This window comes from Cynocephalus volans, chromosome 5 (assembly GCF_027409185.1).
Source record: "Cynocephalus volans isolate mCynVol1 chromosome 5, mCynVol1.pri, whole genome shotgun sequence".
Lineage (NCBI taxonomy): Eukaryota > Metazoa > Chordata > Mammalia > Dermoptera > Cynocephalidae > Cynocephalus > Cynocephalus volans.
Genome location: NC_084464.1, coordinates 107931611 through 107959555, shown reverse-complemented (window position 1 = coordinate 107959555; position 27945 = coordinate 107931611). Strand labels below are relative to the sequence as shown.

The following is a 27945-nucleotide window of genomic DNA, read 5'->3' as shown; positions in this document are numbered from 1 at the left end:
GAAAACAATCCCATTTACAGTAGCATCAAAACTAATGAAATACTTAGGAATAAATTTAACCAAGGAGGTAAAAGACCTGTACACTGAAAACTATAAAATATTTTTGAATGAAATTAAAGACACAAGTAAATAGAAAGCTATCCCATGTTTATGGATTAGAAGAATTAATATTGTTAAAATGTCAATACTACCCAAAGAGATGTATAAATTCAATGCAATTCCTATCACAATTACAATGGCATTTTTCACAGAAATGGAGAAAACAATCTTAAAATTCACATGGAAGCACAAAAGACCCCAAATGGCTGAAGTAATCTTGAGAAAGAAGAACAAAGCTGGAAGCATCATACTTAATGATTTCAAACTATATTACAAAGCTATAGTAATCAAAAACAGCTTGGTACTGGCATAAAAATAGAAATATAGACCAATGAGACAAAATAGAGAGCCTAGAAATAAACTCATGCATATATAGTCAACTAATATTTGATAAGGGAACCAAAATACACAATGGGGAAAACATAGTCTCTTCAATAAATGGTGCTAGGAAAACTGGATATCTACATGAAAAACAATGAAACTGGACCACTATCTTACACTACTCAAAGAAATTAACTCGAAATGAATTAAAGACTTAAATGTAAGACCTGAAACTGTAAAGCTCCTAGAAGAAAACATAAGAAAAAAGTTTCTTGACACTAGTGATTTTTTGGATATAACAACAAAAGCACAAGCAACAAAAACAAAAATAAGTGGGAGTACATTAAAAGGTTCTGCACAGAAGGAAGCACTGGAGAATCAAGATGGTGGAATAGACAGTTTCTAGCATTACTCTCCCCCACAATCAACCAATTCACAACTATTAAAAAGCAAAGACTGCCAAGCTGGGGGGCCGCTAGAGCTCAGGGGATGAGGAGGAGAGACCTATGGAGCTCATGAAGGTGGGGGAAGCCATGGTGAAAGGAACACTTCAACCATTTTGAGCCCTGGCCATTTCAAGTCTGGCCCTGATGAGCACACAGAGCGAGAGCTGACAACAGCCACACCTGTGCCCTTTGCGTGAAGTTGTTTGGATGCGGCAGGAGAGAGAGGGCCTTGATGTCCCCCTGGCCAGCAAAACCACTGAGAGAGTTCCTGTGGACCCACATATGAGTGAGGGACCACAGACAACTGAAAAAAGGAGCCAAAGGCCAGTGAGTTATCACGAGGGATTGGTCCATGGCCCACCCCATGAAGAGTGTTTGGAGTGCGGGTAGTGGGGGAGAAGAGCCCACTGGGGGAACATTGGGGCCCAGCACGGACAGCTGATCTGCCCTCCAATCAGCACAGGCCCACTCAGAGGAGAATGGTCAGGAATATAGAACTGCAGGGAATGCAGTTTGCTGAAAAGACTCAGGCCCAGACCAGAGTTTCCACACGACCCAGATATGTCAGACCTCCCAAGACCCAGAAGTGCTTAAAAGGTCAACAATTAAAATCTGAGCTGCACAAAAAGGCTTCCCCAGAGAATGAGCCGCAAAGCAATAATTTACCTCAACCATAGGGTTCAAGTACTGGTCCTCACAGGAAGTTCCCCCATTTTAGAAGTAAGCAAAGGACAACAAATTAGTCCCAGCACAGAGTTTAAGTGGTGCGGGTAGCTAATAATCCAATACAGAACTAAAAGAAAACACAAAAACCCTACAGATCAGAGACAAAGTTCTGATATTAACCAGTAAAGTTGTAATACCACCAAAGAACACCTATAAAACCTGGAAGAGCTGGAAACCCCCTGGACTCCTGAGCTGGGATGAGAGAGGTCAGAGGGCCTCAACCACACTCTCCAACATCTGCAACCAGCTGGCAATGACCAACCTGTTCCTGTAAGTCCCCTGTGCCCCCAAGCCAAAGTGGAGTGGGAGGGGCACTGAGGGCCTCAGCCACAACCCCTAACTTTCACATCCAGCCCAGCATAAACTGTGCTGCTGACAGAAACCCCCGGGGCTCCAGAGCCAGAGTGCAGGGAGCCCATCAGCCTCAGCCCCACCCCTACCCCTACCTCCATTTTCCTCCCCCCTTCACCCTCCCCTTTTCCCCCACTACTCCACAACAATATCTTAGAATGTAAAAAAAAATCATCATAATAAATAAAAATAAAATAAAATAAACTGATGAAAAAAAAAAAGACCCTGAAGCATTTCTTCAAAGAAGTGCAACAGGAGATGAAACATGGCTTTTCCAGTATGATCCTGAAGACAAAGCACAATCAAAGCCATGGCCACTGAGACGGGGGAGTGGTCCACTCAAAGCAAAAGCAGACCAGTCAAGAGCAAAGGTCATGGCAACAGTTTTTGAGACGCTCAAAGCATTTTGCTTGTTAACTTTCTGGAGGGCCAAAGAATGATAACTTCTGCTTATTATGAGGGTGTTTGGAGAAAGCCAAAATTTTAGCAGAAAAATACCTGGAAAATCTTCTCCAGGGGCCTTCCTCCACCACACCAATGCTCTTGCTCATTCCTCTCATCAAACAAGGGCAATTTTGTGAGAATTTTGATTGGACATCATTAGGCTCTTACAGTCCTGATCTGGCTCTTTCTGACTTCTTTTTATTTCCTAATCTTAACAAATCTTTAAAAGGCACCTATTTTTCTTCAGTTAATGTAAAAAGGACTGTGTCAATATTATTAAATTTCCAGTACCACCAATTCTTTAGGGATGGACTAAATGGCTGGTATCATCACTTACAAAAGTGTCTTAAACTTTATAGAGTTTATGTTAAGAAGTAAAGTTTATATTTTTAAAAAAAAGTTTCTGCACAGTAAATGAATCAATCAACAAAGTGCAAAGGCAACATATAGAATGGGAAAAAATATTTGCAAACCATATATCTGATAAGGGGTCAATATCCAAAACATATCAAAGGATCTCATAAAACTCAACAGCAATAAATAAATAGCAAAGGAGCTGAATAGACATTTTTCCAAAGAAGACATGCAAATAGCCAACAAGTACACATAAAGGTGCTCAACATCATTGATCATCAGGGAAATGCAAATCAAAACCATAGTGAGATAATCACTCCACACCTTTTAGAATGACTATTATAAAATAAACAAGAGATAACCAGTGTTGGCCAGGATGTGGAAAAAAGGGAACCCTTGTACACTGTTGACAGGAACGTAAATTGGTACAGCCATTCCGAAAAACAATATGGAAGTTCTTCAAAAAATTAAAACTAGAACTACCATATGCTCCAAAAATAGAACTACCATATAATCCCACTTCTGGGTATATAGCCAAAGGAAACAAAAATAAGTATCTCAAAGAGCCCATGTTCATTGCAGCAGTACACACAATAGCTAAGACATGAATACAACTTAAGTATCTGTTGACTGATGAAAAAAAAATGTAGTATATACAAGGGGTCTTCAAAAAGTTCATGGAAAATGCACATTATAAAAAAACTATGTGTGGATTTCAATGTATTTTTGCACCGAATTAAACTCATATTAACATGTTATAACAAGTCTGCACAGAATCTAGTTCGAGGCCCTAAGAAGGATAAGACAACACTTTGAAAAGAGCCCCTATCAGACCAACATAAACTCTGCTAAAATTGAAGCAAGAACAAACATCAAATTGATGGTGAAGCTTGGGTGGAAAAATGGTAAAATCATTGACACAATGAAAGGTTGATAGGGATAGTGCCCCCAAGGAAATAAGCAGTTTACAAATTAATAATTCATTTAAAAAAGGGACAAAAGGATGTTGAAGTGAATTGTGACACTGCAGACCATCCATATCAATCTGTGAGAAAAAAATTAATCCTGTCTGTGCCCTAACTGAAGAGGACTGATGATTAACAGCAGAAACAACAACCAACACCATAAACATCTCAATTGGTTCAATTTATACAATTCTGACAGAAAAATTACAGTTGAGCAAACTTTCCACTCAATGGGTGCCAAAACTGTTGTGCCCAGATCAGCAGCAGACAAGGGCAGAGCTTTCCATGGAAATTTTAAACAAGTAGGATCAAGATCCTAAAGCATTTCTTCAAAGAATTGTAACAGGAGATGAAACATGGATTTACCAGTACCATCCTGAGGACAAAGCACAATCAAAGCCATGGTTACCAAGAGGTGGAAGTGGTCCACTCAAAGCAAAAGCAGACCAGTCAAGAGCAAAGGTCATGGCAACAGTTTTTTTAGATGCTGAAGGCATTTTGCTTATTGACTTTCTGGAGGGGCAAAGAATGATAACATCTGCTTATCATAAGAGTGTTTTGAGAAAGTGAGTCAAAGCTTTAGTAGAAAAATGCCCAGGAAAGCTTCACCAGAGAGTCTTTCTCCACCACAACAATGCTCCTGCTCATTCTTCTCATCAAACAAGGGCGATTTTGCAAGAGCTTCAATGGAAAATCATTAGGCATCCACTTTACAGACCTGATTTGACTTCTTCTGACTTCTTTTTGTTTCCTAATCTTAAAAAGTCTTTAAAGGGCACCCATTTTCCTTCAGTTCATAATGTAGAAAAGACTGCACTGTGACATGGTTACATTCCCAGGACCCTCAGTTCTTTAGGGATCGACTAAATGGCTGGTATCATCGCTTACAACAGTGTCTTAAACTTGATTAGAACTTAGGTTGAGAAACATTTTATATCATTTATTTTTATCTTTTAATCCTACTTATCCATGAACTTTTTGAAGTCACCTTGTGTATGTATGTATACATACAATGGAATATTATTCAGCCATGAGAAGGAAATCCTGCCATTTGCAACAGCATAGTTGAACCTGGAGGGAATTAAGCTAAATGAAATGTCAGACAGAAAAAGACAAATGTCATATTATCTCACTTATATGTGGAATCTAAAAAAGATAAACTTATAGAAACAGAGTGTAGAATGGTAGTTATCAGGGACTTGGGGTGGGGATGAGGTAATGGGGAGAAGTTGGTCAGAGGGTACAAACTTTCAGTTATAAACTGAATAAGTTCTGGGGATCTAATATCCAGCATGATGACTATAGTTAATAATACTGAATTGTGTACGTGAAAATTGCTAAGAGAATATGTCTTAAATGTTCTCAATACACACACACACACACACACACACACACACACACACACACACACAGTAACTATGTGAGGTGATGAATGTATCAACTAATTTGATTGTGGTAATCATTTCACTATATATACGTATATTAAATTTTAAAAAAGAAAAGGCATGGAGGAAATTTAAATGCATATTACTTAGTAAAAGAAGCCAGTCTGAAAAGGCAATATACTATATGATGCCACCTATGTGACATTTTGAAAAAGGCAAAACTACGGACACAGTAAAAAAAATCAGTGGATGCCAAGGGTTTGAGAGGGGGTGGGCAAAGGAATGAAGAGGTGGAGCACAGGGATTGAAATTATTCCACATGATACTGTTGTAATGGTAGACGTAGGACATTATACATCTGGCAAAACCCATAGAATGTACAACACAAAGAGCGAATACTAATGTAAACTCTGAACTTGTGTTAATGATAATGTATCAGGCTGGCTGGTTTGCTCAGCTGGTTAGAGCAAGGTGTTGTTACACCAAAGTCAAGGGTTTGGATCCCCATGTTGCCAGCTGCCAGCCGCCAAAACAAACAAACAAACAAAAAATAATAAGGTATCAATATTGTTTCTCAAAAAAATACTCGCTCTCCAACTGTGACAAACGTACCACACTTGTGCAACATGTTAATAACAGGGGAGACTGTGAGCAGGGGAGAGAAGGATTCTATGGGAACTTTCTCTACTATCTGCTCAATCATCTGTAAACCTAAACCGTTCCAAAACTGCTCTTAAAAAATGTCTATTGATCTTTTTAAAAGCAAAAGAAATTTAAAAACAGTCAATAGGTGGGTTGTCAAGCTGGTCTATGAAAAAGTTAATGTAACATTTAATAAGAGGACCTTGGGTTCAGAAAGAATATAATTAAATTGTTTAATAATCCATCTTTGACCAGAACTGCTGAGACCTTAAGAGAAGAAGCTATGATCTCCATACAACTGGGAATAATATTTGAAGTAAAGTCTACACTGATATAAACCATGGGCAAATATAGATAAGAAAGACAATGCTACTCAACATTACATACTTACTTTTAAAACCAGTGACGCTCTCAGATCTTGTTTTATTTTCACAAAACTTATTCTATCTGAACTTTGAAGTCTCATCAAAGTTTTGTCCAACTAGTAAAAGCAAACTAGGATGCCCATAGAGAAATAAAGGTAGAAATAATTGTTTACGTCAATCTAAGTTGTACTAGTCAAGAATTTTTCAGAAGAGACAGACGTCCCTATATTTTGTTGTGTCTCATTCTTTTCATTCTACACATCTGTGCAAGTTACCTCCTTGCTTCCTATTAGTTTTTAAATAGTGCTTGGAATCTTTTTTTTTTTTTTTTTAAAGATGACCAGTAAGGGGATCTTAACTCTTGACTTGGTGTTGTCAGCACCACACTCTCCCAAGCGAGCTAACCGGCCATCCCCATATGGGATCCGAACCCATGGCCTTGGTGTTATCAGCACCGCACTCTCCCGAGTGAGCCATGGGCCGGCCCCTTGGAATCTTTTTACCTGACCTTTCCATGGTCAGTGGGAGACCAGGGACCTTAAGGTATTCCCAAACCCATGGTTTTGTTTCTAGAATTCTTATTTTGAATTTTAGAGAGTTAGCATTCACATATCTGTAATTAGAAATTAAAATATAGCAGCATATTCATTATAAATTATGCTTTTAATCTTTAGATGGGTTACAGGGAGGAGATTAGGTTTTTTCCAACTTTCCCTTCCTATAGAACACAGACTCAGAGGAAACATGGACTCTGTCAAAGGCTGGAACTCAAGTATTATGAAGTCTAATTCAGCACTCTTTTCATAAAAGTATACAATCTTTATATAATTTCAGTGCTGTAGTGGATTAATTATGTCTCCCCCAAACTCACTGGAGCTTGAATTGTGTCCCCCAAGTTTTACATATTAGAAACTTATCCCCCACTGTTACTGTTAAGGGGGTGGGAAATCCTATTATGGTAATTGAAAGGTGGAGTCTTGAAGAGGTGATTGGATTGTAGGACCATGCCATAGTGAATGGATTAAAAATGGTGGTCAGGGGCATGTTTCCGAGGGCTTTAAAAGAAGAGGAGAGTCTGTCTTTCTCTCTGCTCTCTCTGCTTCCACTATCTTGCAACATGAGACTCCTGGGTCACTGTCGCCACCATCAGATGGACTTTGGACTTCCCAGCTTCAGAAACTGTAAGCAATACATTTCATTTTTCTTTATAAATTACCCAGTTCCATGTATTTTTGTATAAGCAACAAAAACGGACTAATACAAATGCCTTACAGGTATCCTATCTGATAGGTAGAGAGTATTATGTTAGTCTGTTTTGTTTTGCTATAACAGAAATACCTGAGACTGGGTGATTTATAAGGAAAAGAGGTTTATTTGGCTTATGATTCGGGGACAGCTGCATCTGGCATGGGCTTCTACGGGAGAGAGAGAGACAGAGAGAGAGAGAGAGAGAAAGAGAAAGAGAGAGAGAGAGAGGAGGTGCCAGGGTCCTTTAAACAATCAGCTCTTGCGGGAACTAATAGAGCGAGAACTCACTCATTAATCCTCCCTCCCCCAGGGAGAGCATTAATCCATTCATGAGGGATCCACCCCCATGACTCAATCAGTTTCCAACACTGCCACATTGGGAATCAGATTTTCACATGAGTTTTGGAGGGGATGACACATCCAAACTCCATCAAGTACGTCCTGTAACAGGTGATTCCATAACCAGACCCTTGGAATCTGCCTTTCCAGTTTGCAAAAGCCATAACCTGGGCTCTACGCTTTTAATAAATATGTTTTTAAAATATAAAAGTAACATATAATCATTGTTGAAAATTTAGCAGAAGCAGCAGCAGGAGGAGGAGCTGGAGAAGAGGAGAGGAAAGGAGGGGAAAAAAGGAAAAGCCAGTTACAAAGCTCATCACTGCCAATTAATGAATGTCAGTCTATTAGTGCTTATCCTCATGGATGATGCATATTATTCTTGTAACACATTTTTGTAACTTGCCTTTTTCTATCTAACATATTTCCACAGGAAGTAGTGTAGCTAGAGGTAGAAGGTGGCAGAAACTGTATAGCTAGTGTACGAGGGTGCAGGCTCTGGAAAAAGACTGCCTTGTTCACATCCTGGCTCAGTTTCTCACTGGCTTCGTGACCCTAAGCAGGTTATTCAACCCCTGTTATCTCAGTTTCCCATCTATACAATGGAGATCGTAATAGTAACTACTACTTCATTGGGTCCCTTGTGAGGATTAAATAATATATTTGAAAAATCACTTATTTTAAAGTGCTTGGCGCAAAGCACACTCTATGTCAGGGATCAGTAAAATTTTTTTTATAAACAGTCAGATAGCAAATATTTGCAGACTATAAGGTTTCTGTTGCAACTACTCAATGCTGCCTTTTAACAAAAAAAGCAGCCATAAAAATGAGCATGGCTGGATTCCAATAAAACTTTATGGATACTAAATTTGAATTTCATATAGTTTTCATGTATGAAATCTTCTGGTTTTTTTCAACCACTAATAAATGTAAAAACCACTTTAGTTCATGGGGAGTACAAAAACAGGCAGGGTGTAGGAGACTTTGGTCCATAATTTGCTAACCTTTGCTCTATACAGTTAGTAGACATTATTATTATGCCTATAATATCTTTCTATAAATTATTTTTAATGGCTTTTTAGAACGAGATTGCTTGGATGTTCTATAACTTACTCAGTTTCCCCTGGTTAGAATTTAGGCTGTTTCCAGTACTCATTATTATAAGCCACCCTCCAATGAGTATCCATGTAGTGAAATCTTTGTGCACATATATCATTCACACCTTAAAATGTATTTAGTGGTAGCCACCGAAACGACTGGCAGAGCATCTATAAGGAAACAGACTCCGAAGAAGTAGCTTTGAAACCTTATTTTGAATATTTATAGCACATTTCAGACATGTTAGAAAAGGAGCTTTATAAATATATATTCATATACCCAGAGCCTAAGGACCAAATACCATTCTAAGTACTTTTATATGCATTACACCACTTAGTCCTCAAAACAATCCTACGAAGCACAGGTGCCATTATCATCACCATCACCATGTTACAAAGAGGAAATTGAGGCACAGCAAGACTAAGTATCTTCTCCGAGGTCATAAAGCGAGCTGGTGGCAGAGGCAGGATTCAAACCCCATTTGTGCGCCACCACCGCCCAAATTACTGGACATGGAGCTGCACCGCCTCCTCACTAGAGAGACTTGGCCAGCGTGCACTTCCAGGCACTTACCTTATTATGTACCTATACACAATCGGTGGCGGTATTTTTTATATTTAGACCACGCTGGCACGCCTAAACGACCTCACACTCTAATAACCAGTGCAAATCTATCCCCCAATGAGACACTTCTGGTGGAAACTGTGGACACCCATCTAACATTCTCTTTTGTCCTGCAACTCTTCATTAATTTTCTCTGCATCTCTTAGCCCAAATAGTTGTCCAACAACCAGTACAGATTGATTGGAGCATATTTTCATATCTTATTTTCCCATTTATGGTCCCAAGACTACCAAAGCTACGAGGCAAATTCGGGTGGAGCTTCGCCTACAATGAAAGGGCATGCGCAGCCACGGGCATGCAAATTTCGGACTAGTACCCTTCTATGAAAACAAAAACAGTGGGTCATGCCAAAAGTCTCTCCCGCGTAGCCTCCACAGCAGCAGCAGCAGCAGCAGGAGGGCTGACCCTCGCTGGGTTACCGACCACGGTGACCAAACGTCCCCGCTCGGCCGCCAGGCTCAGGCGCGGAGTCGCGCGCTTTCCGGGCCATTCCCTGCTTGTACTGAGTTGCGGGCGACTGTCCCAGAAACGAGTTATGCCTGTGGGTCGCTCAACTGCGAAGAGAAATGGAGATTTTAGTTCTCACTTCCTGTACTGATTCTCTCCCTACCCGGACCCCACTTCTCGAGTTATCCCCCTGGTGATGCGCCACCAACGCCGCTGGCCCCATCATGCCGCCCGCCCCCCACTCATGCCTAAACAAGGCTAGAATTCAGAAGTAGAGAGGGAACGAGGGAAGAACAAGCAGGCATTTCAAACTGGCCACACGGGTGGACAGCCCGGCCGCCGAGCAGGAGTCGCGGCGGGAGTCGGGCCGAAGCGCGGGGCTCCGCCCGCCGGGGGGCGCCTGGGCGGCGGGCGCGTGCGCGCTGCAGCCCCAGCCCCGGCCGCCGCCGCCGCCGCCGCCGCGATGCCTATTTTAGTCAAAGCCGATGCGGGCGCGGGGACCTGGCCCGGGCCGCGGAGCCTCCGGGCCCGCCCATCGGCAGAGGCGCGCACGTCAGGCGCCCGTCGAGCCGCTGCGTCCTTGTCCCTCGCGCTCCGCGCCCCGTCTCTGTCGCCCCAAACTTTGGCCAGCGCCGCCCAGACTCGTGCCGGGAACAAGCCAGGTAAGGAGCGGGAGGTGCAGCTGCCGCCGGCTCCCCCCGCGCGCCTGGCTATTTGCAACCTCGCGCTCCTCGGGCCAAATCGGGAGGCAAAAGTTGGATTCCAGCTCCACTGGGAGCGACTTTGCCGGCCCCAGCGCCGGCTGCCTGTTCTCTATGCCCAGGCCCCGGGAGCGCCGCCCTCTGCCCCTCCTCGCTGGCCTTGCCCTCGACGGGCTCCCTGTCCTTGGAGGTCGCCCTTCTGCCCGGGTCTGAGCGCCGTTCCCACCCTCAAGTGTCAGCTGCCGCAGCTCGGGTCAGGCAGTGCCAGCGTCGGGGCGCTCGGCCCCTCGGGTGCCGGCTCTCGAGCTCGGCTGCTCCTCTCTCCACTGGGGTCCCGGGGCTCCCGGTCCCCAAGCACACCAACGCCCCTCCTCGCGCACTGTGGGGCCGCTGGGTCCCCCGCGGAAGCCGCGCGCAGTGGAGCGCATGGTGTCGCGCACCCCGGCTCCGCGCTGGGAGTGTGGGGTGAGGTGGCGCGGCCCGAGAGCGCCTTGTCAAGGAGAACAGCTGACACTGACCCTCCTCTTAGGAGCGGAGACGGGGTCCCAAGGGGGCCGCGATACTCGCCACCCATCCGCTCTCTCATCTCCGAGCCGTTGGGAAGCGGGTTGTTGGCCAGATAAGTCCCAGAAATTGCCTGCTTTGAGGCATGAATAAGTGTGGAAAGACTCAGCAACGTAGTGCCTGCCGTTTGCCATTCCGAAGGTGTACAAAGATTCAGTTACAATCACAGAATGAATTAAATCTACTCACACCACTTTTGCTCATTGCTTTTATCTTCGTATTTGTAGTTTGGTGAAGGTATAATGTTAGTTTGACCATTTAGCTATTTAGCCCTGCAAACACCTATTTAAAAACCAATAGATAAACAGGACTTTATTAGAACAGCTAATTTAAGAAATTTGGCTTTGAGGGTCTGGTGAGAGGATGATAATTTCTCTTAATTTAGTTAAAATTAATCTGAAAGTTTACCAACTTCCTCGTTAGGCCAATTTATTCTCTGTATTAGGATAGTTCAGTATAAGCCACTTAAATCCATTAAGTGGTAATCAAAATAAGCTGAAGCCAGTAAGATCCGATCAGTATTTATTGACAATAGGTAACTGGCATCTCACAATAGACTATATATATATATATATATATACACATACACACACATATATACATATACATACATATATACAGTTAGGTGTTGTGTGTCAAAATATGTGGTAAGATGATCCCACCTTTTAAAAATTGCTATTACTTTAGAATGTAATACTGCTACTACTACTACTACTACTACTACTACTAGTAGTAGTAGTAGTAGTAGTAGTAGTAGTACTACTACTACTACTAGTAGTAGTAGTAGTAGTACTACTACTAATAATAATAAATAATAATAATAATAATAATAATAATAATAAATAAAGATTGGCATTACTATTTTCTGGTTCTTGGGTCAGTAGATTGTAGTTTTTCTATCATTTTTCTTGGACCAGAAATTGGTACGTGTAGTGCCACTTGAACATATAAAAGCCTGAAATTGAAGTACAGGTGTAATTGAGAGGGTAGGTAGGGGAATATGTATTGATTAGTTTATTATATAAATGTGTATTAGAACCATAGGCTAATAAAACTTGAAGGACTTTTAAAAACCATCTAGTCCAGCTGCCTCTATTGCAAGGAAGAAATAGACCCAAGAGGAGAAGTGACTTTCCTTGACTTATGTGGCTCCCTGGTGGCTTGTGGAGTAGAATCTGATTCTGTCCACTTCAGGAAGGCCAGGCGTTCTCCTATCTTTGCTACAGAGCTGTGGGGAGACTGAACAGCGATTTCTAAAAGTGTGTCATGTTCATGTCCCTTCAGTACGGCTTTCATCTCTGCCTCAGTGGCGTTATCTATAGAGACTAGGTGTTAGAAGTACATAGATGAATAAGCATTGTCCCTGCATCCTAGGGACAAGGGTGGTTAGAAGAGCACACAGGACAATGGGAGTGCAAGCACATTCTGAAGTACCATAGAAATAGTAGTTGTTATTAAATGGTAGTTCTTATCAATTGATTTGATCATTTCATTCACGGTTTGTAAATTTGTGTGTATGTTTTTTATCATTCTAGAAGATGTGGAATTCTTTCACATTTGTCTATTTACATCCTTTCAAAACTTCCAGCCTCTGTCCATTATTCTACTGCTTCCAAAACCCTTACTTTAGAATGTTGAAAACAACGAATAGAAAAGTAAGGTTAATTGCATGACATTATTTTGAAAGAAATACATACAGTATTTCTAAATTAAATTTAAAGGTATTTTGGGTCCCCATTTGGAATTTTTTTCCAAAACAGATTAATTCACATATTTTGTAAACCTACATAGTTTTTGGTCAAGGACCAAGTTTGTGTAAGTAATAATAGAAAAAGTGTTTTTAAGGACCAGAGACCAAGGACAGGTAATATGGTCAGGAAATAGTGCCACTTTGTGTTAATTTTTACATAAGCATGTGTAAAATGTATGTTCTTTGAAATGAATTTGCTATAGATTTTAATATTAAATAGTTAAATGTATATTCCTGACCCCTCCTACATATTAGTAAACTGGAATTTTACTACTTTTTAATTTGTGAGATGCTACCAACTAGAATTATTATGGGAAAGAAAGTAGAGATTGAAATTAAACAATAAAAGAAAGTTTAAATGTTTTATCTATCTGTGTATACATAAATGTTTATAGTAATGTATATGATTATAAATTATGTACGTATATGATAATATATGTGTATATGTATAATATAGTGATTTAATGACAGTAAAAAAGAAAGCCTAAATATCCTAAGTCTTCAAATAGTGAATATGAGGGTGTTAATTTTTTTTTTTTTGTAAGTATTCAAAAAAATCAGCTTTTCCAGTTATTTTTTCTGTTTGGATTCAGTGTCACCAGTGGGAATATGATGAAAGACTGTGTTAAATAACTTTGTAATTGCTGTGGTTTATGAACATTGGTGATTGTATTTTAGATTAGTTAATTCCCTCACTTCTCCCTCCCTCATCAAGTGTGTGTATATACATATACTTCCACCCACACATACACATGAATATATGTCAGAGAATACTTGTGCACTATGCCAACTATTTTATATATTTCATTTCATTTAATCATAAAGCAAATGTAGTAGTATTATCATCATTTAACAGGTAAGAAAATGGATACATTTAAACAGATCTGGGAATTGAACCCAGATCTATCTAATTCATAAGCAGTGGAGAACATTTACCAATATTTAATTCACAGAAATAGTTTTGGTATAACACCTATAGGGATGTTAAGATACAGTTGCCATTTTTATGATTTTCTTTTTGTTTATTTGTTTTTACAGGAATTTTCAAGATGAATTATACAGAGACCAGCCAGTTGGCAGAACCAACTGCAATAGGCTTTACACCTGAGTTAGAAAGTATCATACCTGTGCCTTCCAATGAGACCACTTGTGAAAACTGGAGAGAGATACATCATCTAGTTTTTCATGTAGCAAATATTTGTTTTGCAGTTGGGTTGGTTATTCCAACTACTGTTCACCTTCATATGATATTTCTTAGGGGGATGTTAGCTATAGGTAAGATACCTAACTGAGATTTTATATAACTTTTCTATAACTGGCATCAGATGGCCTTTGTATTGGGGCTTCAGAGTATCCCCTGTCAGGTGTACAGGTGTATAGCATACCAAAAAGTGTCTTTGTTATCCAGTTAACAGTATATCAAGTAACTTAGAACATAGGCCGTCACATGCCATGTCTCTCCCTTACTTATTTTGGGTAAAACGTAAGTATGTTTTTATATGTTGTTTAGGTTTTCCAGGTATCAGAAAATCCATTCATGTATGAGTGTGGTCTTTGGAGCTGGATTGTGTGAATCAAATTCTGGTTCTACTACTTGCTAGCTGTGTAATTTGGCAAGTGATTTCACCTTACCATTGTTTTATTATCCTCATGTGTCAAATAGGGTAAAAATAATACCACCTCCTAGGGTTTTTGTAAGAATTAAGTGACTGTGTGTGTGAGATTTTATATATATATATATATATATATATATATATATATATATATATATATATGTATACAGACACACATACACATCTATATGTATATGTATGTACTTAGAAGATGCTTGGCACATAGTAAGTACTATATAGTTTTAACTGTTGTTATTAGAAAAGGCACTTACTTGCTGTGGCCAATAAAGCAAGATTAGGAACACAGTTATCCAGACCCAGTAGTTCAAGTAAAACAGTTTGTGGCCCCAGTAACCCTGATGAAGTGGGTTAAGTTGATTCACATCAAAATGTTGAAACAATTGAATCTATTATTTTAGCCAGTGATACTTGACAAATTACTCTCTGTGTGATTATTTCCCTGATTATCCATTTATTCAGGTGCAGTTTTTAGTACCTGTAATGTGTCAGACAATGATTGAGGAAGGTGGTCTCCAGCATTGAGAAAGACACTATTATGGGGACTGGGAGTAAAACAGACAGACAGTGACAATGTGACGTGTCAGATGCTGTGGTGCAAGTGTGTACCCAGTGCCCAGGGGAATGGAGAAGTCGATAAGTTCCGTAGGAAGGCAGAGCAAGTTCTTTCCCTAAGGAGAGGACACTGGAGCTGGTTTTTAGAAGATGAACACGATTTCTCTGAGTGTGAGTGTGTGTGGTTTCCAGGCAAAGGTCACAGAATAAAGGGAAATTCAGCATATTGGGATGAATGAAGAGTAGCTCATTGTGCCTAACACAGGGGAAAAATGACTAGGAAGAAGAGGCTGGAAATGTAACTCGAAGGCAGCTTGTGAGCTTGTGAGACTTCTGGCGCTGTGTAACCTCTGAGTAAAGTGGGGATTGCAGCAGGAACAGCAGAGTGTTGAATGGGGAAAAAAGCACCCTACAAAAACACAAAAAGCAATTAGGAACTTCAGGACAGAGTTTTGGAGGTGGAATGGACCAAATAAATCTTCTAGTCCAACACTTTATAAATGAAGAAAGTGAGGCCTAGACAATTAAAATGACCCATCCAAAGTGAAGATGGGAAAAAATGGCCAAACCAAGACTATAATTCAGGTCCTCTGGTTTCCCTCAGGCCTATTATTCTAACCTGTCTCCTTTAAACTATGATATTTTAAATTACTTCAGTATTTGCCATGAAATATTATTTAAAGAACATTTAAATATTCACATTTTGGGCTTTACTCAGATGCCCCAAATCATTCTGATGAAATAAAAAATTGCCAAAGAATAACTTTTTAAAGTGGGAGGTTAGCTTTTGTGTGTATGTGTCAATATATTTATATCTTAGTGATAATTTTATTTTAAATTAAAAATATATATTAACTTTCTCATGCCAAATTAGATCAAAAGAAACTGGGGATACTTTATGTAAGGTAAGAGAACTGATAACACGAAACAGGAAGATTCCAGTAGATGAATGGATAATCATTGATTGAAAATTCAGTTGGCTAAAATATTTTGGTAAAATATTCAGACTTACTAATAATCATGGAAATGCAAAATAAAATACAATTTGTGATTCCTAAGTGTGTATTCATAATTCATAATTATAAAAGTAAGAATTTTCAGATTTTATAATATTGACAACTTGATACTGGTATTCCCTAGTAGTAGGATTGCAAATTTGTACAAACCTTTTGGAAAACAATTCTTCAATATTATCAAAAGCTATAAAGTTCATTCTCTTGATTCACCTTCAGGTAATCTAGCCTAAGTAAACAATCACAAATACAGATAAATTTTTATGTATAAAGGTGTTTTTGCTACTTACAAAAATTATACTCCCAAAATCTTATCTTTCCAGCAGTAGGGGAATGGTTAAGTAAATTATGATTTAATTAGTTACAGTTATTAAAAGCTATGCTAAAAATAGGTTTAAAAATAGGTTTTAAAATTGCATATGCTGTAGGTTTGCCATCAGGTAAAACAGTATGAAAACTGTAAGGCAGCATTAACTATCAACAGTGGTTTTCTTTAATTAGTAGAATTCTGGACTTTTTACCTTTTAAAAAATGTTTTCTATACTTTACAAATTTTCTGCAACAAATCATGTGGGGATTTTTTTGTTTTGTTTTTGTAATTAGATGAAAAACAAAATGTAACAATGAATATTTGGCTTGGGCATTTCTAAAATGTGCTTGATTTTTATAGAGAGGATGACAAATTTGTTAAGCTACCCACTGAAGCTATTTTAAATATCTAACGTTTTAACTTTGTTATTCAACAGGATGTACCCTTTATATTGTCTGGGCCACTCTCTACCGATGTGCCTTGGATATAATGATCTGGAACTCTGTGTTCTTGGGTGTCAACATTTTGCATCTTTCATATCTTTTGTACAAGAAAAGACCGGTAATTACTAAAATTAATCAATAAGTGATTTTAAAGCTAAAAGCTTTCAAAAGTGTTTTGTTCAGACTTGTGAGTGAATATCTAACATCATTTCTCTTAAGATTAGACCTTCTGTTTGGATGTACCTGAAAGTAAAACATTTAAGTACCATGAAATTTGTTCTTTAAAAGAGTTTTTAAAACTTTTTAAATCATTAGGCATGAGAAAACGTGAAGAATATTTTCTGTTTAGTCATATTACTTGATTATTTATTTTGTCTATTGATATTCAAATGTCACTTGGGAATATCTTTGCCTAGTTATAAAATTACTTACTATAGGCAACTTCTGTAAACATACTAATGATTTACAGATAGTTCATGTTTTGTTTTGTTTTTTAATGGAAAGACTATATTTTTTTCTTGTGCCCAAATATTCATTTAAGGAAGTCAGCGGTTTTGCTGGGTTGTTACTAAAACACCAGTATTTAGCTTTTTCTTTTCTACTCTGATTTATCTTGTTGTGTTTCCTTGATCATATCAAAAATAAAAATAGGGTATGAAAACAGCAGGGCTGCTAGAAATCACTCCAGACACGTTTACTGACTTTCCTAAACACAAGCAAACATTCAGTAAAGTAAAAGATAAAATACTCACCCTAATCTTATGTTCAAGTACAGACCTATATGTTGAAGACTGTTAGAAAACTAGACAATTCACAGGAGATTACAATTTGAATGATACAGATAATATGTATAATAGGCATTTCACTAGAAACTCAAACATAGTAACTCAATCTGTGTTGCTTTACTGAATTAGTCAGTTTTCTCTAGATTATGCTATCTAATAAACAACCTGAAAATCTCAGTGATATACCACAGCAATGGGCTGTTTTTTCTCACCCATCTTATATGTAGACTCCAGCAGCTATGTGTCAGCTGTGATCTGTTCCATCCATGCATCATTTTAAGGTCTCTGCTGAAGCAGCACGTTCCATTTGGCCCATGTATTCTCATGGCAGAGAGAAAAGTACAAGAGAACAAAAGGGAAACACCCAATGTTTCTTAAAACTTCTGCTCAAAAGGGACATTTGTCACTTCTCACATTTCATTGGCCAAAGCATGGCCAAACTTGATGATGTGGGAGGTGGGGTGAGGTGAGGGGATGTGTAATCCTTTTATGGGGGTTGAGAGCAGCAAATAATTGGGAACAATAACATAATTTGCCACACTTACTGCTGTATCCCCTGTTCCCATCAGTCATGATTGGCACACAGTGAGTAGGTGCTCAAAAGAAACATTTGATGGGTGAATGCTTTCAAAGAGGAGAAGAATTAAGAGGGCCTTATGAAGAAATTGGGACTTGAGCTGAGATTTGCAGGATGAGCAGATTATGAATATGTCAATAAATTTTTCAGATTGTGTGTTCATTACTGTGCCACACTGGCTAGTGTACATGCTGGAAGTGGGACATATTTGTGAATAAATTATTTTAAATGCTTATTATGAGAGCTCTGGTGTAAGGGAGGTAGTAAACGATAGTTAAAATGAGGATACAGTTCCTGAATATCAGAACTTGTTGGAACCCCAAAATAATAAGGTTCAGAAGTTGCCAGAGTGATCGTAGCACCAGGAAGATAAATTGCTTAATATCTGTGCTTTTGTTTCTACTCAGACTATAAACCTACTTTTTTGAAAACTATAATTGCTGATTCTTCATTGAAATGAAACAGCAGGACAAGTAAGAGCATTGCTAATGCTAAAGTGACGTCAGGTTGGAGCAGCTGTTATGGGTCTATAGGCTGCATAGTGTATCTGCCAGAGATTTTACTGGGACAGATTATCGTTTGGTTTGGACCCCAAAGTTTATTCACAGAGCAGTACAGTTTTCCATCCACCAATTAGTATGGCTTCTGGAGATTAACGCTGGGCCCAAAGACGGGGCATGACCTGGACCATGGAGAATCTGACAGTAGAGGCAATTAAGCCATTTTTGCTTTTTTCTTCCTCCAGGAGCCAGCCTTATTTACCGATGAGTTCTCCATTCTACAGAGTTAATCTTAGCTTAGAGTGAAACTGCTATGCTGAAATGCTTTTACACCCTTTTCTTTTCTTTCACTTTGCTTGAGAATACATAAATGTGAAGCAATGATTGCAGGTGGGGGTGTTTGTTTTCCTATCTTAGCATTAAATTGCATAGAAATAAAATGCTTTATGTATTGTTTTTGTAAATTTGTTTCCACATTGATTCCTATTTTGTATGTTTATTTTCTTGCTATAACATGTAAAAGTTAGTGTAATTTTTTTCTGCGAATCCTTTTGTTTCACAGAAAAGGTTTTGTGTTATTTATAGAAGGTTCTAAGATTGGGAAGGGAACAGTGTGACAACATTCAAAACCTCAACCGTTGCTTTATAGCCCATAGGAAGAGGTGTGATCAGTAGTTCAGTCTAACTGCAAAAAGCCCTTTTTTCATCTAAGGTATAACCTTACATCACCATTTACTCTCTGTGTGAGATTCCATTGACCCAAACACAGAAGGGTAATAATGTGGATCGCTGGTTTGTTTACTGTCAACACCGTGTTGAGACCACAGTGGTCAGTGTTTGGGGCTGCTGCACTAGCACAGCATCAAGTCCTGGCTGCATTTCAGGTGAAGATTGAAAAGGAACTCAGCAGTGTCTACCGACGGTTGTTTGAACCACTCCGGGTCCCTCCAGATTTGTTCAGAAGATTAACTGGACAGTTTTGCATGATCCAAACCTTGAAAAAGGGCCAGACTTATGCTGCCGAGGACAAAACCTCAGTTGATGATCGTCTGAGTATTCTCCTGAAGGGAAAGTAAGTGATCTATGGAAATTGAAATTCCTAGTTTGCCTTGAGTCTTTTCATGGCCTCTGGGAAGGAAATGAATGGAAGGAAATGTTGCCAACTAGTGGAGGAAGCAGGCACAGTTTGTCACTGGTGAAATTTAATTAAATTAATTAATTTATTGAAACATGATTGATTGTACATCTCTGTGGGGTACAACGTTGAATATCAATACCTCTGTGCTCAAATCAGAATAATTAGTATATTCAATATTATATAATGTAATCATTTTTTGTGGCCCTTTACCAATTTCTGAACAAATCAGTAAAAAAAGAAAGAAAGGTACAATAATCACAATAATTCACTGAACTTTGGAAAGGAAAGAACAGAACTGAGGCCACCAGAGGTGGGAAAGAGGGAGGTGGAGGTGGGTAGCAAGAAATTAGAAATTTCATTTTACAATGACACCCTGGAACAGTATAGAGCATGTGTTAAAGCCAGGTAGAATTTACTGATGTGAATCATGTTGGTGTCAGGATTTTTAATTGTGAATATTTTTAACCATTTTTGACCTTTTATTTAGTCATGAGTCAAAATTGAAGTAGGTTTAAATTAGACATTAAAATTCAGGAGCTTATGCATGCTTCAGAGGTGATTTTTTTTTTTTTTTAAACATCACAAAAGTATAACTTCTAGGAATATCAGTCTTCTGGGGAGAGAGCCAGTATATGTGTGCTGGCGTGATTATTAATAGTACCCATTCCCTCTCAAAAGTCTCGCATTTTGAGTAACAAATTATACTACTATTCCACCTATATGAGCAATGGTAACCATCAGAAGGCACATGTCTGGTTCAGTATGGATGCTGGTTTTTATCCTTACATTATGAGAGTATTTCAAAACGTTCATGGAAAGATTCATATTATTTTTTAATTCTATTTCTCCAAGAACTTTTTGAAGTGCCCTTGTATGTTTTGAAATAAATACTTCTGCCTCAGGAAGTGCTTTTAATTATGTTCATTATCTGTGGAATTTTAAAAACTTTAGTACTAAACACAATCTTATAAGATTATGGCGATTTTAAGGATTATCATGTTATTTGTGAAATTGTGTGTTTACTAACATGAATTTCTGTTATCAGAATGAAGGTCTCCTATCGAGGACATTTTCTGCATAACATTTACCCCTGTGCCTTCATAGATTCTCCTGAATTTAGATCAACTCAGATGCACAAAGGTGAAAAATTTCAGGTATGTTTTAGCATGATTTTTGAGAAATTGAAACTATTTCATGTTTCATTCAAAATCCAAAGAGTATTAACAGAAAAGTAGCCATAATTTATCGAAAAAAGAGGTTACCGTGTGGTATATATAGTATGATCCTGGGTTTGTTTTTTTTTTTTTTTTGTGGCAGCTGGCCAGTAGGGATCCTGTTTTTTAAAAAACTTAAAATAGTGTGTATAAATGCACAAAAATAGGTCTAGAAATCCTAATCCTAATTTGGAAATAGTGTTAACACTGTTATTTCTAGGTTGTGAGTTTGGTTTTTTTTTTTCCTTTTTGCTTATTTGAATTTTTATAATTCTTCTGTAAGAAAACACATCTAATGCTTTTATTATGAGAAAAAGGAAAATGTCAGTTCGAGATAATCAGTGTTTCTAAAACATGTAATTAATTTCTTTTATTGGAGAAAAGAGAAAACTGGCTTCGCCCTATATAACTTATTTTGTTAATCCATGTGAAAAAAATCTAATCACTTGGCTCTTTTATTCTTAGTGACTATGTTTATAGGTAAAGAGTGAAGTTTTTCATAGTAGCAATAATTCGAATATGGAATACTCAGTGTGATTCTTTTTGTATTTGAAATGTAATGTATTGCTCCACTACGTGGCATTTTGTTCTGATTCTTTCTGTAAGTGCCCTGCTCTCCTATTTTATTCGTCTCATCATTGGTAGGAAAGTAACAAGGAAAATCGGGGAGTTTCCTTTAGTTTCAGCCTCTGGATAAAAAGTGGTAAGGCAATCCTGAGAACAGGATTACTTATGAGCAAGAAGATAAATCTATTTAAGTAGGAAGTGTAATTGAAAGGGATGTTACCACCTGAGGGAGGAAGAAAAGGTCAGTGTTTTTGATAGCAAAATCTGATTTTAGAGCCTCATTTTGGGATGCTCTATGACTTGGGATACCACAAGAGTAGAGATAAATGGGAAGGGAAATTTACAATATACAGTTTAGTTTATTTCATTTATGATGGTTTCAGCCCTACCCTGCACCCATGCTACCTGAGTAATCATGTAACTTGCTAATGTTCTGTGCGTTTACTAGACGGTCCCGTACAAGTTCACCAATTATGTGTAGCACTATTCCCAGGCTGGCTGGGTTTCAGATACAGAAGGAGAAGCTAATGCTGTATCCGGGCTCCTCTAATTTACACTCTCACCTTGTTATTGTAAGGGTCAGGTATAACCTGAGACTTTTGTTCATATTGTATCTTTAATCACCACCATCTACATACTGGTGCCGGGCCACTTCTTTCTTATCTCCTTATTTCCTCTGACCTCCCTGCAGTGTCTTCTTCCAAAGCCCAGCATTTCTCTGTTGCATCTGTTTCTCTGTGTATAGTAGCAAGTGGTTTTATATAATAACTCAGTCTCATGTAATCCAGGAAAGAGTGGGAGTTGGGGATGGAGTGGGAACTAAATCTCCTGTTTCCAGAAGCAGGTGACCACCAAAAGGCTGGGGATACTAACATATACTGTCTTTTCCACTGGATTTCAAATTATATTTATAGTTAAGTTGACATAAAGGAATTCTGGCCTCTAACTACGTTTCTCTTCTTGGGAACTGGGAATTGGATTTTGGTTGTTGGGAAATGTTCCTGATATACTGTGAAGATTCCAAAAACATGACCAAAATTGAGGTACCGTATGTGGGTGAAGGACATTTATTCTGCCTTTCCTACCACCACTTAGCTTTTCTCTGCCTAGGGTCTGGTGTGGCATTTCCTGGTTGGTCAGTGGATAAAAACTACTCTATCATCCAGTCTGTGTCCTGTACAGTTCGAGCTGACTCCATAAGAGTAAGCCCTTGGGAGAGATTGTGCTTTCACTGTTTACCAAATATTCCTGTTGGCAGATGCTCAAGAGTAAAAAATAGCTGTTGCACATCTGTGTAGGAGCATATGTATTACCTTTTACTGAAGCAAGTTCCCAAATGAAAAATATCACATGCTCCCAGGGCTAACTTCTCACTACCTGTGCCAATGGCAGAGGACCCTTGAAATATCCGTGGTCAGACTTGTCCACCCACATGCTTTTTTCCTGCTAATCTCATCTTTCCCTAACTCTGACCACATTCAGGTGTTCTGACAAGGAGCTACTTCCTTTGAATTTTTATTTCTTTAAATTCATTCTGTGGTTGGGGTGCTAATGAATTGTACAGTAGGATGAAAAGGAGGAAATAAAAGGCAAGTGGAGTCAGTGGCTGTGCCTTGAGACTGTACAGTGAGCGTTGCTGTAATATTCTACTCTGCAGTAAATGTACAGTAGTTATAATGATCATAGGCATAGTGATAGAGATGAGAAAACAGATTCTGAACTTACAGTTTATTCTCTCTAGGAGAATGTTTTGGTACTTACAGACCAAAGTTGCTATTTATACCTGTGGTAGAATCTTGAGTAGTAGTATCATTCATGCCGTTTTACATCAAGTGAACTTTGCCGTTCACATGTGTTTCTTTAGTGTTCTATCATGCTGTTGCCTTCCCATAGCTGGTAGCATGTCCTGGTGCTAAGAAGCCAGAAATCAAAGCTTGATTGACTTAAAGGAAAAGGAATGTCTCGGAGGCCTATGTCCACACTCCTGTAAAATAAATGAACAGTGAGTTTTAACTGGTGTTTAAAGAAAACATTATCTTAGTATCATGTAAATATTTCAGTGAAGCTGTGAAGCAATTTAATCTGCCAGTTTTGACTGCGCTGTATTTTAGTGCTTATGTGAACTCAATAAGCGTTAGTTGAATAGACCACTTCTAGGACACTTTCATGTTCCTGGAGTGTGAAATGCTCTAAAATGCATGAAGAAAATAATGACTTCTTCCCTCAGGACAGTCAACCAGTCCTATTGTCGGACTTACGTTTTTGATTCTAGCACATATGTCAATTCCCTCACACACCTTTGTTCTCCTGGGATGGGGTTCACTGTTTATATCAGGGTGTAGAATTGGTTTGGAATCTAAAGTGAGGGACCAACCCAGTATCTTGAGATCATCACTGCAAACATAGTTGCAAATGCTCAGTCTAATTCTCTACCTGAAAGACTACCTTTTTGTGTCTTCCATTGCCGTGTGCTCTTTTATTTCTTCAGTAGAATTCTTCACAAGAACTGGAGCATGCCCCTGCTGAAGTACCCTAATAACTTAAGTAAATTTATTTTACAGAAGCATTAAATTTTTTTATGTTGCTTTCTACAAAATCATCATTAAAAATACACTTTATTTGACTGCCATGACAGGAAATCTTTAAATAAAACTGTCTATTTGGCAGAAATGAAGCATTAGCAATCTAATGCATGCATTAGCAATATAACTAAATGCATGCTCTCCTGGAGCTATAAGTTTCTCATGGGTTCTGCAGGTATAGCTTATTATTTAAATACTGTTATTAAAATTATATTTAATAATAATTTAAACAGGTTTAAAGTCATTTTCAGCCATCAACAAAAAATGGATTTGCTAAGCAAATTATAGTGTCATAGAATAAATATCATTGCCTCAGTGGAAGCTTGAGGTATGGTGGAAGAGAAGTTAAATGCCTTAAGTGTCACCTAGGTAAAATTTCTTCTACTTTTCCTGGGTGATTTCCAACTCCTCTTTTAACTCCTTCCCCACCACACGTGAGTTATATTTTCCAAAGTCATGGATGACATCTTTCAGGGACCTCAGTTCTCCTAACCCTTGGTGCATGGGTGGGCCACCATGAGTGCACAGTGCTCATCTTTCTGTTATTGCTCCCGTGGAATACTTTTCAGTTGCCTTCCATTGATTTACCTACCTCCTGCTGTTTATGGGCATTCCCCTAGGCTGATTTGACCTTATACTTCTCTTCCTATAAAGCTTGCCATCTTGGGGTGAGCTTTCTTTATTATCAGCTTCTCAATTAGAATGTAGACTTCATGACATTATGTCCAGTTGTTCTTTGCATGAGGGACTCTAAATGGACTGTGCAGCCAACTTTGTGTTCCCTTGACCAAAATACGTTCTATGTGATCATCTTGATGAATATGGGATGCGTTGAGTAGGATTTTGCCTGGTAGGAAAATATGTCTGGTCTAGAAGTCAAAAGTGCAAGGCTCACCACTAATAACATGTGTTCGTGAATAAATTTTCATTGCTTTTCATTTGTCATCTGAAAAATGGGTAAGAATATTATCTGTCTTATAGGCACTTTCGAAGATCCACTTACATGTAGATGTAAAAGCACCTTAAATGTTTAAAAATACATTACATATATAAAGTGAATGGCTTTGTGTGTGATTGTCACCTCCTAGCCATTGTCTACCACTTTCCCTTGTTCTGTATTTGTCAAAACTTATTGCCACCTGAGATTGTCATATTTGTTTATTATCAGCCTCTTCCACTAGAATGTAAGCTTCATGGGGCAAAGATCCTGTCTTTCTTGTTCACCACTGTAACCTCTGTGCCTTGAATAGTATCTGGCATAAAACGTGCATGTTAATGTATATTGAGAATGAATGAAATTTAGTGCTTTATGGAGACTTAGAGCTGCTGGTGCATTTCTTAAATCCAAATGTGTTTGGTTTTGGGGGATTCCTACTTTTAAGATAGTAAATAAATACAAATTTATTTTTCTAGGAACACTAACCCCCTTTTTAAAGTAGCCGAACCCTCTAATTTGCTAAAGATCAGATTTCGGCCTGTCGATATATGGAGAGAAGCTGGGTTTTTCCTTTTCTCTCTTGGTAGACATAAATACCCTTTTGCCATCTGAAATGTGTTTAATTTTGTGATTTATAAAGGGGCAAGAGCTACTTTGGAAATATTTGCTCTGAGGCCCAGATAGAACTTCAGGTCAATTTAACAAATCGTTATTAATCTTCTACTAGATGTAAAAGTGGATTTTGCCTTCAACAGTATTTTCATTTGTTAATTCCTTCATACAATAAACATGCATTGAGCACCACTTTGTGTTGAAAGCTGGGTATTCACACATGAAGACACACAATCCCTGCTGTTAGAGTGCTCAGGAGAGACAGATGTGTCAACAGATGAGTTTGGATTTAGTGATATGAGTGCCTTCACGAAGCTTGGAGAAAGGGTATTAACTGGTGGAAGAGGACCTGCGTGGGAGGAAGGGCTTCCAGACACTGAGCAGTGAGGGGCATGGCCCCTCACTCTGGAGGAGGGGTTTATTTGAGGAATACTTGAGCTCTGTGTAATGCAGTTACAGTGCTTTCCTGCTTTCTTATGCAAAAATTCCTAAGGGTTTCCCAGCTCAGAGCTTACTGGGGGATCTTTGTGTGTATCCCCAGTGGGCTATGCTGGAGCTAGCCTTGAAAGGTCTATGACAGAAGGACCCTCACAAGCCATATTCATCAGTAACAGCCTGGGCCCTTAAAATTTTCCCAGTCTCTAGTGTGTATTTGCGGTATCATTTGGGCAGCAAGTCTTTTTTAAAAAATTTTTAATTTATTATTAGCATATTCATTCTTAAAAATAGTGATATTTCTTTATGCCCTTTGCCTGACCTATCATTTTTCAAACTGCCTCCCTTCTTTCCCCCCATCTCTAGTATCCCTAGGTTTGTTCTCTCCTTCTGAAAGTTCAACGTATTGTTGTGGTCTTTTCTTTCTTTCTTTCCTTCCTTCCTTTCTTCCTTTCCCTCCTCTCTCCCTCCCTCCCTCTCTCCCTCCTTCCTCCTCCCTCCTTCCCTCCCTCCTTTCTTTCTATCCTTCCTAACAGTCAGTTAGGAGTGAGAACATGTGGTGTTTCTGTTTCTTTGTCTGGCTTATTTCACTTAACATAATTTTCTCCAGGCTCATCCATGTTGCTGCAACATTGGCAGAAAGTCTTTCGTCTACAACTTGCTCACAAATGTTACCTCAGTTCATTTACTTGAAGCTGTGTTCTTAAACCTCATTGTAATCAGCAGGGTGTAAAGAAATATTTAGCTGTAAATCGTTATGTCCAACTGCAACATGAGTCTGGTGTACTCTACAGCAGAGGTATTGACACAGCAGCCATTCTTCTGTCACTAGACCTCACAAGACAAAACAACAACAAAACAGAGAGAATTTACTCTCATTTAGTCTCTAGATTGTTGTTTTCAAACATAATTTTATACATAGTTATAGAAGTTTGTGTGTACTGGATCTTAATTTAACTAATTTGAAAAAGTGTTGCCATGATAATGTCTGCTGAATTATTCTACTCTTCCCTTCCCTCGAATTGCCATAGTCATAATTCATATGCATAGATGGACTTTTTTCTTTGTATGTTTGTGTCTTCGGCAGGTCACCATTATTGCAGATGATAACTGCAGATTTTTATGCTGGTCGAGAGAAAGATTAACTTACTTTCTGGAATCAGAACCTTTCCTGTATGAAATATTTAGGTATCTTATAGGAAAAGACATTACAAATAAGCTCTACTCATTAAATGATCCCACCTTAAATGATAAAGTAAGTGTTTTTCTGAGTTCATGTATTTTGTTAAATAAATAAGTATAGTGTGGTGTACCTCATTTTATGCAATGTATATTTTCCTGAATTTTCATTAACTAGTCATATTTTAAGTGCAGTGGAGATACTTGTAATGTATCCTTCAGGGGATCATTTCTCAAGAGCAAGGAAGTATTTTGTAATTATTACATTTGCCATTATTGAGAGAGGAGTCTGTAAGTGTCAGGGATCAGCCTTTATTGTGATGAGGTGTTATCCTCTTCAAAAGAGCCTTTCAGACAATCTAAGGAGATGGTAGGGGAGTGGAGGGAGACGGGGTGGAGCAGGCCAGGGAAGGCAGGGCAGTGGGAGGCTGCACACAGAGAAGGGCTGACAAACCCCAGTGAGCAGGAAGTTGGCATTTTAACACTGGTATCTTCCAGTCTTTTTATTTAGTTTAGTTTTGTTTTCATGGCTGGCCGATACAGGGATTGAATCCTGGACCTTGGTGTTATCAGTGCCACGCTCTAACCAACTAAGCTG

At 38.7% G+C, this 27945-nt stretch overlaps 1 protein-coding gene across 1 annotated transcript in view; it reads left to right on the top strand.

Moving 5' to 3' along the window:
• Window positions 1-10328: 10328 nt before the first annotated feature.
• The window catches only part of BVES (blood vessel epicardial substance), a 35674-nt gene continuing 18057 nt past the window's right edge, over window positions 10329-27945 (top strand). The window contains exons 1-6 of the mRNA XM_063097336.1: window positions 10329-10516; window positions 13908-14144; window positions 16815-16939; window positions 19568-19755; window positions 20867-20975; window positions 27256-27423. Of these exons, the coding sequence (XP_062953406.1) occupies window positions 13919-14144; window positions 16815-16939; window positions 19568-19755; window positions 20867-20975; window positions 27256-27423 (816 nt within the window). The 5' untranslated portion in view covers window positions 10329-10516; window positions 13908-13918. The remainder of the gene's footprint in view (window positions 10517-13907; window positions 14145-16814; window positions 16940-19567; window positions 19756-20866; window positions 20976-27255; window positions 27424-27945) is intronic.